The sequence below is a fragment of the Sorex araneus genome, chromosome X (genome assembly GCF_027595985.1).
Source record: "Sorex araneus isolate mSorAra2 chromosome X, mSorAra2.pri, whole genome shotgun sequence".
NCBI lineage: Eukaryota > Metazoa > Chordata > Mammalia > Eulipotyphla > Soricidae > Sorex > Sorex araneus.
The window spans coordinates 98,821,162-98,834,572 of NC_073313.1; the positions used below are offsets into that span (position 1 = coordinate 98,821,162).

Here is a 13,411-nt window from a genome sequence, read left to right on the forward strand (position 1 = left end):
GTTTCTTTTTTTCCCTCTCCCTCTCTCATCCCAACATTTCTCAGCCCCAAGCCCCACTCCCATGTAGGAAATCCTAGCCCTCTGGGGTAGAGGATGCTTCGTAGTCCATCTGAGGAAGAAGTCTTCTATTTAGGAGCAGGAAGAATTTCCTCCCAGTTTGGGTCTGAGGGAGCCTTGGAGGAAGTGAGCTTTAGAAAAGTTGTTTCTGAATTGGAGCTTCTTGGGAGACAAGGATGCCCCCTTGGTTCTGGGAGAGTTGCATTAGAGGCAGGTAAAAAGAGAGGCTTCGTGTCAAATCTGAGCTCTTCTGGCCTTGGCACGTAAAGGGCATGTGATGTCAGGATGGATATTCAGAAATCTCTGAATTGTTCCTTGAGCTTTCTGACTCCAGTGACTCATGGCAGATCAACCTGAAGGTACAGATGGAGTGGGGAGGTGAGTATTGGGAAAGCTTATGGGATTTACTGCAAGGACATTTATCAGCTGGAGTCTGTGGAGTCTGTTTGTATTTAGAGTCCAGATTGCTAACCCGTTAAAAGCTAGAACCCAGCTGAGGGCTGTTTCTGCATTCTTCATTTCACTGTGACCTTTTCTCTCTAGGCCTAAGGGGGGTTGACCATGGTCTATTCTGACAGGTAGCAGGAATGACCCTTTACTCTCTACAAAGTGCTTTTTTTGCATACTTAACTTTCTCTTCTCCTCAGCCACATCTCCTACCTTGCGAGGCTAGTAGGGCCTCCCTCATTTACAGATGTGCAAACAGGCTGATGGAGGTCAAGTGGCTTGCTGGGAGCTAAAGAGCAGCGCTGGGATTAGAGCCCAGATTTGTCAGGTGCCAGAGCCTTTGTTCCTCCTCCTCCATCTCATCTGCCCCTCAGTAACATTTGGATAGCCCTTTCGGGTTCAGCAAGTGTTCTAGCAGACATTACCTCTTTGTTTGGTTGCTTTAATTAAAAAAAGAAAAAGTTGTTTCCAACTGTTGGGAGTTTCCTTTACAGTAAAGAAGAACAAGGCAAGCAGTTCACATCATCAAATACCTACCCTCGGAGCAACAGCAAGGCCAGTGGGAAAAATAAAACGATAAATCTAAGAGCAGGGGCAAGATATTTGGTCTCATGCTGCCAGACAAGTGAAAGGAAAAGATGGGGGCACCAATGAAGAGCCATTACTTAGCTCACTCAAACCAAATGAGATGGGGTGTAGAAAATCGTGGAACATCGGGATTTTCTATAACCAGGCGAGGCTACATTAAGTACTAGGCAACCACAAGAATGCTAATGTGGTTGGTGACTCAGGATGTGCTTCTACCCTAAGGAGAATAACGGGGTCTGTAGAGAGGTGCCATTGCCTGGGAATGAAAACAAGAGCCTAGAGCTGTGAGCAGGCAACCTCAAGCAGGCCCCCATATGTTGAAGTGGGAGCATCATAAAAGGCAAAGAGAAAAGGGTGTCTCTATTCCCTGACTGGAGATGCATGGGGAGGACAGTCCTGGAGAAATGCTGGATGAAGTGTTTGTCCCAAAGGGATGAAGAAATGTGTTTGGTTGTTTTTTTTTTTTGGGGGGTGGGGAGGAGGTTTGGACTACACGTGGTGGTGCTCAGGGTTTACTCCTGGCTCTGCACTTAGGGAACACTCCTAGTTCTCTGCTCAGGACACTCCTGGTGGGCTCTGGGGATTCTATGGGATGCCAGAGATCAAACTCAGGTAGGCCATGTGTAATGCAAGTGCCCTACCCACTGTACTGTCTCTCTAGCCCTGTAATTTTTGTTTGTTTGTTTTTGGGCCATGCCTGGCATCCGGCATGCTCAGGGGTTACTCCTGGCTCTGCACTCAGGAATTACTCCTGGCAGTGTTTGTGGGACCGTATGGGATGCTGGGAATCCAACCTGGGTTGGCCGCATGCAAGGGCCACTGTACCATTGCTCTGGCCTTGTCTCCAGGTCTATAGTTATTTTTTTTTTAAAAAAAAAACATTAAGGGTTGTATTTATTCAACTGAAAAAATAATTCAAATGTAATCCGACACTTTATTAAAATGCACCTTCAGATTATTTATACTCTAAAGAAAATTTAAGAACATATAATCACCTGTGGATTGTTGGCTACATCTTTTGTTTTCAACTCTTCTCAAGAATGGTTGAATACAACAACACTTTCCCCATAATATGAAACTACCCACTTCCTTGTAAATAGCTCCTACCAAACTTAGGCTGTAGGAAAATAAAGGAGAAGAGATACTTGTGTTTCACAGACTCAGAGCAAAGTCAACACTGCAAAACAAGAGTAATAGCTTATGGGACACTCCAAACACTGTACTTACCAAAATTCATCTGTTTAACACATGCATCAAATTTCACCATTGTATTTTTTCGTTCAAACTACTCACTCAAGCAGAATTGTCAATATCACATACAAGATTTTTGTTATTCCTTTGTACACCTTTTTTGTTTGCTTGCTTTTGGGCCACATCCAGTGATGCTCAGGAATCACTGAGCCAAGTTACTCCTGGTTCTGCATTCAGAAATTGTTCCTGGCTGTGCTTGGGTGAACCATATGGAATGTCAGGGATTGAACCCAGGTCAGCGTCATGCAAGGCAAACATCCTACCCACTCTAGTATTGCTCCAGCTCCCTTTGTAAACTTTTGTGACACATTTTTTTCTGAAATGATTATACCTAAGAAATGTTTATACAGTGTTTATTTATGGAAAATATATTCTTTGTCTCTATCTTAATAGAGTTAACCTATACATAACAAAAAGCATTCATCATACAAATAATACTGTATTCCTTCAAAGTGTACTCTGGCCCTAATATGTTAAATTATTCATCAGTAACAGAAAAATACCACAAAATTTTCCAAATACTTTGAAATTAAACAGCCCACTTCTGTTCTATGGGTAAAAGAGGAAAAATGTTTGCAATGAAGAATTAGAAAACATTTTGAATAACGTTTTTGTGAGAAATTCATACCATCAGATGTTTATACTTTTTTAAAAAGGAAATATGCTCAAATAAATAATCTTAAGTTTCCACCTCAGGAATCTAGTAAAAGTTGGGCAGAGTGATAGTGCAGTGGATATGCATTTGCCTTGCATATTCCCACCCCGGGTTTGATTCACGGCATCCCTGCCCACTGCTAGGGCAAAACAGAGCCAGGATAACACCTAATCATTACCAAGTGTGGTCCAAAAACAAAACAGCAAAAAGAATCTAGAAAAAAGGACTGGAGAGAAACTACAGGTGTTAATGTGCTTGCCTTGCATGTGGCTGACACCAGTTCACATTCCAGATACTACATATGATCCCCTGGAAACTACCAGGAGTGACCCCTGAACACAGAGCCAGGAATAAATCCTGAGCATTTCCAGGCGTATCCCAGCCTCCCCAGATAACCTACTGAAGGAGGAACATAGTTATTCCCATTTAAGCAGAACAAATGAAATAGGTAATAAATCAACAAAATTGTTCACAGAATAGCAATGGAGAAAACCACTGAAACAAAGTTTGGAGGGGATGTGGGAACAGGGATGTGACTGAGCAGTAGAACACGTGCCTGGCATGTGTGAGGTCCTGGGTTTGGTCCCTAGCATGAAAAACAAATTTAATTGATAAATTACTAGCAAGACTGAAAAAGATGTGGCCAGACCGATAGTACAGTCAGTAGGTAGGCCATTCGCTTTGCATGAGGTGGACCCATGTTTGATCCCCAGCATCCCAATATGGTCCCTCAAGTTACTCCAGGAGTGATTTCTGAGCACAGAGCCAGGAGTAAACCCTGAGCATTGATGGATGTGGTCCAAAAACAAACCAAATTTTTAAAAAAGACTGAGAAAGGAAAAAAGAGAAATAAGTTGTCACTATCAGAAATAAAATTGAAAATCTTATTTTTAGGGGAAAATTAAAGACCTCCCCTAAAAATATTAGAGAGGATTGTACGGAATTACTATCAACACAATTTAAAACTTTGATGGGATGAACATATTCCTTAAGAACTACAAACTATCAGACCTTATACAGCATAAAATAAATAACAAAGAATTCTAGGGGCTGGAGCAATAGTACAGTGGGTAAGGCATTTGCCTTGCACGAAGCCGACCCAGGTACGATTCCCAGCATTCCATATGGTCCCCAAAGCACTGCCAGGAGTAATTCCTGAGTACAGAGCAAGGAGTAACCCCTGAGCATTGCCGGGTATGACCCAAAAGAAAAAAAAGAATTCTAAAATGTCTCCTTTTTAGGAATTTCTAAGTTTTTGAATTTAGGCACCAGATTTAGAAAGTTATTCATAGTTGAGTTTTAGGAATACAGTTTTTCCGAACCTATACTGTATTTCAATAGAGAATTCACATCTATTAAAAAGAATCAAAAATAAATTTTAGACTAAAATGTCATTACTGAAAAACATAATTCCATAAACTGAAAAGAATGGAGATAACAAGAATTAGTAAACTCAAAAACAGAGTTTTCCTTATTACTATCCTTCTACCTAGTATTTTGTGCTTTTTAATCTTTCTAGTGCCAAGTGGGGTCTTTTTCTCTTTTATAGACGTCCCTTAAGTAATTTTAGGAAGACTAGTTTAATAATCTTCATTTCCTTTAGCTATTCTTTGTCTGAAAAATCTTTGTTTTAATCACCCCTTTAAATATGAGTGATAACCTAGTTGGGTAGAGTATTCTTGGCTAAAGGTCTTTGTATACACCACAAAGTGTATACAAAACTACAGACCATCCCTTCTGGTCTGTAGTTTCAGTTGATAGATCTGCTGTGACTTTTACAGGGTTTCCCTTTCATATGAGTCCTTGATTTTCTCCTGTTTTTATGATTCTATCCCTGTGTTTCGATTTTTCTGCTGTGTGTTTCAGTGCCATATGCAAGGCGAACGCCCTACCCACTCTGCTATCGCTCCAGTGCGCATTTGTTTGGATTTGTTTTGTTTGGAACTCTGAGCTTTGTGGATCTGGGTTTCTAACTCCGTTCTCAGCCTAGGGAAATTCTTAGCTATTAAGTCTGCAAGTAAGTGGATTATAAAGATGTGGTGTGTATACCATGGAATATTATACAGCTTCAAGAAATGATGAAATCATACAGTTTGCTGCAATTGGATGAAACTGGAAGATGTTATGTTAAGTGAAGTAAGCCAGAAGAAAGACAAACACAGAATGATTTCATATGTGGTGTATAGAAAAACTGGGTGAGAGAATGCAAGATATTAATGAGAGGATAACTATCACTCGACCTCAGAGGAAGGGGGAGGAGGACAGCAAGGTAAAGAAATACAGGTGGTAATAAGAAGTGGACAGGAAGTAAAAGGGCCTTAGGTGCAAGTGTGGTATGGAGGAGTGGTATAGCTGTATATACAGACTGCAGAGTCAGCAACGCTGAAATCATGAGGTCAGGATAACAACCAAACTTTAAAATTTGCCTGTCAAGGTGGCAGGCTAGGAGTGAAGTGGAGGTGGGAGGGAACCTGAGGACACTGGTAGAAGGATGTTGACACTGGTGGTGGGGCTGGTGCTGGAACATAGGATGCCTGAAACTAAACTATGAATGACATTGCAAATCATGGTATCTTAAAAGTCGTCAGAAAATATTCTACCCTTTCTCTTCTTCTGGGTCCCACGGTGTTAATGTTGTTCTTCTTAATGTTGTCTCATATAGCTCTTATGCTATTTTCATTGCATTTTATTTTTTTTCCTTTTGAACATCATTTTGGGTGCCTCCCATCACTTTATGTTTAAGCTCACAGATTGGATTTTTGGCTTTTCCCAGTCAGTTGTTGAGCCCCTCTATTGCATTTTTCACTTCAGATGCTATATTCTTTAGCTCTATTGTTTCTTTTTGAATTTCTCTCAAATTTCCTCAGCCTTTGTTGAGGTTCTCTTTATTGAGTATCATTGGGTCAGTTGCTTTGAAGTCTTCTTCAGCCTGCATAACTGTTATGTTCAGGCTGTTGTCTTGAGCCATCAGTGTGGATTACCTCATTATTATATCTGGTGCTCCATAACGTTCTAGATAGGGACTGGGGGTCTGTGTTTGATGCGTTCCTCAGTGGCAGCCAGGACTTCAAGGTCGTCAGGGTCTGGCAGCCACTAGGGTTACCTCAGTCACAAGGACCTTGGTGGCGACTGGAGAACTTACACCTAGATAGGTTTAAGAGGAGGCTAAACCCTCAGTCTCAGCTTGGGGCAAATGTATTTCCAGCTGACAGAGTGCAGAGACCGCTTCTTCCTGGGCCAGCAGTGGTGGATTCAGAGTGCGTTAGGCACTGGATCCCTTTGATAACTGTGCTTTAGAAGGTTTACAAGCTATTTTTCTGTATGAAGTTGTGTTACTTGATTGCTGGCAGTCAGATGTGGACTGCCAGGGGGCAGGTCTGTGTGTCTGCCAGAAACTAATAATTTTGACAGATTTTCCTCTTAGCCCCCAGTGAGCCCAGATATTTGCTAGGAGCAGATGGAACTCCGCAGGAATTTGCCCTCATGCTCTGGTACTGTGGTGAGTGAGAACTAAAATGGCATCTACTAGCCCTGCTGTCAGCAGTTGCCAAGACATTGCCTGCCAATGAGTCTGACCATCTTGTTTATACCTTATATTTCCCTGTCTCTCATTTCACATGATAAGATGGGGTGATTAGAGTTCGGACTACTCCCTTGAAACTCCCCAGGGCAACGTTCTGCACCTTAGACATATCTTCCTAATTGCAGTTTGACACCCTGCAACTAGTGAGAGTGTTTCTTTGTTTCCAGTATGGGTACTGATTTTTCCTCCTGTGAGAGCTTTGCTCATCAGAATGTCAGGTCAGTTTCTATCTCAAGATGTCTTCAAAAAGTGACTATAAGGGGCCTGAGAAATAGTTCAGCAGGTACGGCACTTGTCCTGCATGTGGACAATCTCCGGCATCCCATGTGGTTCCCCAAGCACCTCCAGGAGTAATTCCTAAGTGCAGAGCCAGGAGCATTCCCTGAGCATCACTGGGTATGGCTCCAAAAACAAAACATAAAGAATAAAAGTGACAGTATCTTACTATTTTCTCCATTTGGTATCTTAAGTTTAAAGTGGGGAGACAGGATGGGCCAGAGAGATAGTGCAGAGGTTAAGGTGTTTGCTTTTCACATAGGCACCCCTAGTTTTATCCCCATCTTCACATAGAGTCCCCAAGTCCTGCCAGGCATAAACTGTGAGCACCACTAAGATTCCTCTCCCCAATAAAACAAAATAAAATGGAGAGGCAGGAATGTGACTCAAATGGTAGGTAGCATCCATGCCTTACCTGTCCTAGGTCCTAGGTCCAATGAAGAGCACCACCAAGTGGGCTCCCACAGTAGAGTTAAGCATGGGGCGGTAAGGGGAATAAAAGTGGACTTCTTTTCAGTCATTGTCTCTGTACCCCATCACTGTCTCAGAGTAGACTTGAGTTTTGTCTAAGAAAGATAACTGTTTTCACCATTTTCTATGCTGACGAGGAACAATTTTTTTCACTGGTGTACAGAATATCACTGATCAATCATTGGGGGTGTCTCATAACTTGAGCCCCAGAGTTTTAACAGTGAAGCAAACTCTTACGTGTACATCAAAGAGAGGTCAAGACACACACACACACACCAACACACACACAAAGAGAGAGAGAAAGAGATCAAATTTATTGTCAGATTGGAATTACTGATTTTTTTCCTTATTTTTTTTAATTGATGTACTGTGGTTTACAAAGTTATTAATGATTGAGTTTCAGGCATTCAGTGTTCCAACACAAATTCTACCACCAATATCAACTTTCCCCCACCAGTGCCCCCAGTTTTCCTCCTACCCACCAGCCTGCCTTAGTGACAGGTACCTTTTTTCCCTTTTAGGCACTGTGGTTTACAGTTCTGTTACTAATAGTGTTTTATGCATAACACTTGACCGCCTCCTGCTCCAAAGTGACTACTTCCCTCCACCGTTGTTTCAATGTTCCACTTCCTGTCCTACCCCCCAAACCACCCCCACTCCCAACCCCATGGTAAGCTTCCTATTGAAGAGCAGTTCTTGAGTTCTCAGTTTCTGTTACCTTTGGGCATTTGTTAAGGAAATACTGATTTTAAATCTAATCATATTATTATTTGGGGTGATCTTGTTTGCCCATTCCCTGTCAAATGTGTCACTTCACCTCAAACTCCCTCCTCAGACCCACCCTCTTGTTGCTCTGTCCATTTCTTCTTCACTCTACCTACCCTTGACTTTCTTGACTTTCTTCTCATGCAACTTTCCTCTGCTTCTTTGATGTTTCTCTGCTGTTTTTTCTTTGTATCCTAATGATAGTCCATTTCCTTTCAGAGATTATCCCAGATTTCTGGACTTGCTTGCCACACAGAAACTTAGAGCTCTAAGTTTACATTGCATCGTCGTTTCTTCACAAGAGGCTTAGTTTATTTGCGTAGACCTAGTTTTCTTTTGCAAGAGCTGTGGGGTGTGTTTTTCATTGACAAAAGGCCAAGGGAACCAGATTTCTGGAACTTCCTCAGCGATGCAGTTCTTCTTTGAGTTCTAGTGGAGAGGTAAGGGCATTTCTGAGCATGTTGCCTATGTAAAACCAGCCAGATCCTGACATGGCCAAACTCTCAACCCTCTTCCACACCTTAGAGAAGCTGACAAAATTCCCTGACAGTCTGTGAGCTGCATTGGAATGACTAAGGTTTGTAGTTCTTCGAGCTTCCGAGAAACGTAAACAGCAACCCACTCCAAGGAAGAGAGCAGCAGAACTGTGTTGGAACTTGCTGTTAAGGGATTTTTCCTTTGCCAACACCCCAGCATGGTTGCTTGTGCCACTGCCAAAGCCTGCCCACACATTTTTTGATCACTTGAGAGGAAGCATCTGCTTTCGGATATGTACCAGAAACAGGAGTCATTGATGTTGCAGACCTTTCTTGGTTATCCTCTTGACCGGTGGTGCCAACATTCAAAATGGACAAAACCATATACCCCCTGCACTCTGAGCCATCTGACATGGGGCTTAAAGCACAGTCCTGCTGGGGACCAAATGAACAGTGATGACATCCTTTACTAGTGCTTTGGCTCTGTTAAGAAAAAGACCCCCATATTGGATTAGGGATATCTTAGATTATATGTACCACCAGGGTATCCAATTATCTTTTATTTGTCTTGGTTTTGGGGCCACACCCACCTGTGCTTGGGAAATAGTCCTGGTTCTGCAATCAGGGGTGACTCCTGGTGGAGTTCTAGGGACTATATGGGGTGCTGGGATTGAACCGGGATAGGCCATGTGCCAGGCAAGCACCTTATCCACTGTACTCTTTGGGCCCCATGGTACCCAATTCTTTCTGCGTTGTAATCAATATATTCTACTTCTTCACTCATGATTTCTTTGCAGTGTTAAGATTTTTGCCTCCAACCTGTAGGACTGATGTCAATAAATATCTTTCATGTGGGCATGGGAACTCCTTAGCCAGCTTGGAATCTGCAGGAATCCTTACAACTTTCACAAATGCCTTGTGATCTGTCACATTTGTGTCACAGCAAGTGCCCATTGAGCCTCGTCTAATTGAGTTTCATATATTGGGTCTTTTGTTTTGATTTCCTTTTTCTTCTTAAAAATCGCACAGTACTACTATAGGTTTAAATTGGGAGGGGTGCACACTTGGTGTTGAATCCATGTGGTGCCAAGGCTCAAACCTAGGGCTCCCACGTGCAAATCATGTGCTCTCACCCTTTCAGAAGGTTCTCTGACTAAAGGCTTGATTTTTTAAAATAAAAGATTGAAGGGAATGACACAGTACTGCCTACTAATTGTAAAAATGCTGGCTAAATAGCAGAAATGGAAGAGTCCCCACATAGCTCCTAATACTACTCTTCTCCCCCAAAATAACCACAGTTTAGGACAGAGAGGTAACACAGGGCTGGGGGGCACTTCGTTTGTATGTAGCAGATCATGCTTCCATCCTCAGTACTATATGGCTACTCAAGCACCACAAGGGGTCATTCCTGAACAGCATCAGGAGTAGCCCCTGAGCACTGCTGGATGTGGCCCCAAACCCTCCTCTCTGACCACCCTCCTAAAAGAACAAGCAGAGTTCATAGTTGTGAAGCTTTCTAATTAATTTGCATTTATAAATAAGTTTAAAACTTAAATACACAATTGTTTGTCTTTATTTGCACATGAATTGTTATCATAATACTGAACATGGTGGCTTAGTTGTAAGTAGTACTCTGTTATGTAGGATGAAATTGTATCGACACATCATAGTTACTCAAAGTTCATTAGAGTTCACTCGGGGAACTGTACAGTCTGTGGGTTTGGACAAATGTATAATTACCTGTATCTATCAGTGTAATACCATGCAGAACATTATCACTGCTCAAAAAATCTAACCCTTTCCCTTAATCCCTGTAACCACTGATCTTTTTATTGCCTATATAGTTCTGTTGGTGACTTTTTTCTTTTTTAATTTAACAATATAATTGGATAAATTTCTCTGTCACTAATTATAGGTCCAAATTGATAATCGCCTGCTATTCCATACTATGAGTGATCCACAACTTATTCAGCCATTCTCGATGAACGTTCACACTGCTTTTAATTTGTGTTTTTCTCTAGAACCCAACTCTTCCGGCGCTGAACTGTTCTGTTGAAAATGCCCATCCGACTGTTTCTTATTATGCTCGTCCTCAAGTGGCATCGTACAATACCTACTACCATAGCCCTCCTCACCTGCCACCATACTCTGCTTATGACTTTCAGGTATGTTTTGAGAGCACAAGAAATCTGTTAACCTTACTCTCTCATGTTTTCTTGTTTCATCTCTAATCATGAAGACTTCCTAATATGTCTGAAGTAATCAGACTCTCTCTCCCTGGTGGCCTTTAACATCCTGACTAGTTTTGAGACTCTGTAGGCAGACAAAAATAGGAGAGCTGAGAAGGGTAGGACAGATACCAAAAGAGAAGAACAGAGAGATGGAAGAAATGGGGAGAAAGGGAAAGAGGGTCAGTGCCAGAGTGATAGTTCAGTGGGTAGTGAGCTTGCTTTGCATGAAGCTGACCTGGGTTTGATCGGACCCCCAAGCCCACCAGGAGTAATTTCTGAGCGTAGGGCCAAGAACAACCCACAAGCATTTCCCAGTGTGCCCCAAAACCAAAAAAAAAGAGAGAGAGCCAAGTGGTCTCATATTGCCTTGCCCTACACCAAAAAGAAGACTTGGCTGGAAGAGTGTTGGCTCATCATAGACAGCAGTGGCTTTTCCCCCATTTCTCTGTCACCGGAAGAGGTCTAGCCCTGTTCTATAGTAAGAGTTCACTCTGAGCCACACACAGGTTTGAATAAAATCCATCATAAGGGAAAAGTCTCTTCTTTAACCCCCCCAAGATATTTTTTAACTATGACTACAAAGAAATGATTTGTTTACTACACACCCCATCCCACTTTTGCCTTCTTATCCATAGGCCAGCAGACATGGTCTTAACAAATTTCCACTCACTCGCACTTTTTACTTTTGAGCTGAGACTAAGTTAAAAAAAAGGAATCCAAAAGACACCTAATGAAAAGTTAAATAAACATTTAGTTAATCAAAAATCATTTTGATTGTGTGTCAAACAGTAAACTGGGCCTTAGAGAAAACAAACACAATGGCCCTTTCAGGCATTTAACAATCATCTTATACCTTTGACCACAGAAGGGTGGGGTCTACTACAATCTTGCTTATTCAAAATTGGGAGACCAAAGGAATACCTTTGAAGGAGGAGCAGCTCATAATGAATTTGTTTCTATTCACTAACTGCCATGAATGCTCCAGGGAATATAAAGGCATGAGTAGTTTGGGTGCTTCTAATTAACCAGACAGTGTAGGAATATGGAGTCCTTGGGCAACCTAATTTCAGCTTCAGATGAACAAAACTAGTGAAACTGGGAAAGCCCATTTAATTGAATAAAGTGCATTTTTGCTTGGTTTAACTACTATTTGGGAAGGTCTAGGTCTTCATATTGTAACAGTAATATACATGTGTATATATATGTATATATATACATGTGCATATATATGCATATGTATACTGTACACACACATATATACATATATATATATACATATATTGCGTGCAGCCAACCCTAATTCAATTCTCCAGCATGACATAGCGTCCCCCAAGTAGCCAGAAGTAAGCCCCAAGTATAAAGCCAGTAGCAACTCATGAGCTCTGCTGGATGTGGTTAAAAAAACAAGTACTAGAGTACAAGAAAAGGAATGATTCGTTAAAACTTGAAAAAATAATCACTGTCACTGTCATCTCGTTGCTCGTTGATTTGTTCCAACGGGCACCAGTAACGTCTCTCATTGAGAGACTTATTGTTACTGTTTTTGGCGTGTGGAAACATATTTATTCATTTACATCTTTTTTCCAAACCATACCCAAAGGTGCTCTGGGGTTGTTCTTGGCATGATTCTTGAGGATTACTCCAGGCAATACTTAATAGCTACTCCCATCTCTGTGCTCAGGGGTTGTTCCCAAGACCATGAGGTGCTGGAGTAAAAGCCCAAACCCTCCACATACAAAGCATGTCCTCCAGCCCCTTGTGTTATCTCTGTGGCACCCAACTGTTTTTTTAAGTTTTTATTTATTTATTTGTTTATTTATTTATTTATGTTACAACTGGCGATGCTCAGGGGTTACTCCTGGCTCTGCACTCAGGAATTACCCCTATTGTTGCTTGGGGTACCACATGGGATGTCAGGGATGGAATCCAGGTTGGTCACATGAAAGGCAAATGTCCTACTTGCTGTACTATCTCTCCAGACCCCAAAATTTATTTTTAAACCTACTGTATTCACAGGTAGAAAACTCAGGGAACTTGTGACTCAAATGGGTGCTAGAGAACAGAAAACACACATATATTAAAGAAGGGCATAGATTTGTACTTTTCAGCTTTCAGTCTTCAGGAGGCATAAATGGTAAGAAACACTTTTCTTCATCATTTTAGCAGTGACACGCTAAAAGCAATCCTTTGAGAAATTGCCAGCATGTTGAAACTAACATGAAGTGGTTCATCAGTCTCTTGCGAGTTCTACAATCAAAAGGCAGCTTGTAATTACAGGAGTCAGATGTGGGTCTGGTTCAAGTGGTCCTCCTCCTTTGTTTTCTATATAAAAATCAGTTATATTGATTATACTGATTTTAGGAATATTCAGTTCTCAGTGAATACTGAAGAACAATAGTCTCATAAGGGATGGATGCTAGTAACAACACATAGGAAGTTCCCTTTAGGGTATATAACCATCTCTCCATCCCTCATTTTTTCATTCACACAGTAACCTTGGGAAAAAGACAATGTTATGAAGCCAATTAGAAACTTGGGATATAGGTGTTGGTCCATCAAGGTTTGTTTTTTTTAGAGTGGGTGAAAGACACACTGGCTGTGCTCAGGGCTG

The 13,411-nt window shown here is 41.6% G+C and overlaps 1 protein-coding gene across 2 annotated transcripts in view; it reads left to right on the forward strand.

Moving 5' to 3' along the window:
• Positions 1 to 13,411, forward strand: part of TMEM255A (transmembrane protein 255A) — a 64,338-nt gene that overhangs the window by 43,089 nt on the left and 7,838 nt on the right. For both annotated transcript variants that reach the window (XM_055122534.1, XM_004606329.2), the window contains exon 9: positions 10,591 to 10,734. In XM_055122534.1, coding sequence (XP_054978509.1) covers positions 10,591 to 10,734 — 144 coding nt within the window. The remainder of the gene's footprint in view (positions 1 to 10,590; positions 10,735 to 13,411) is intronic.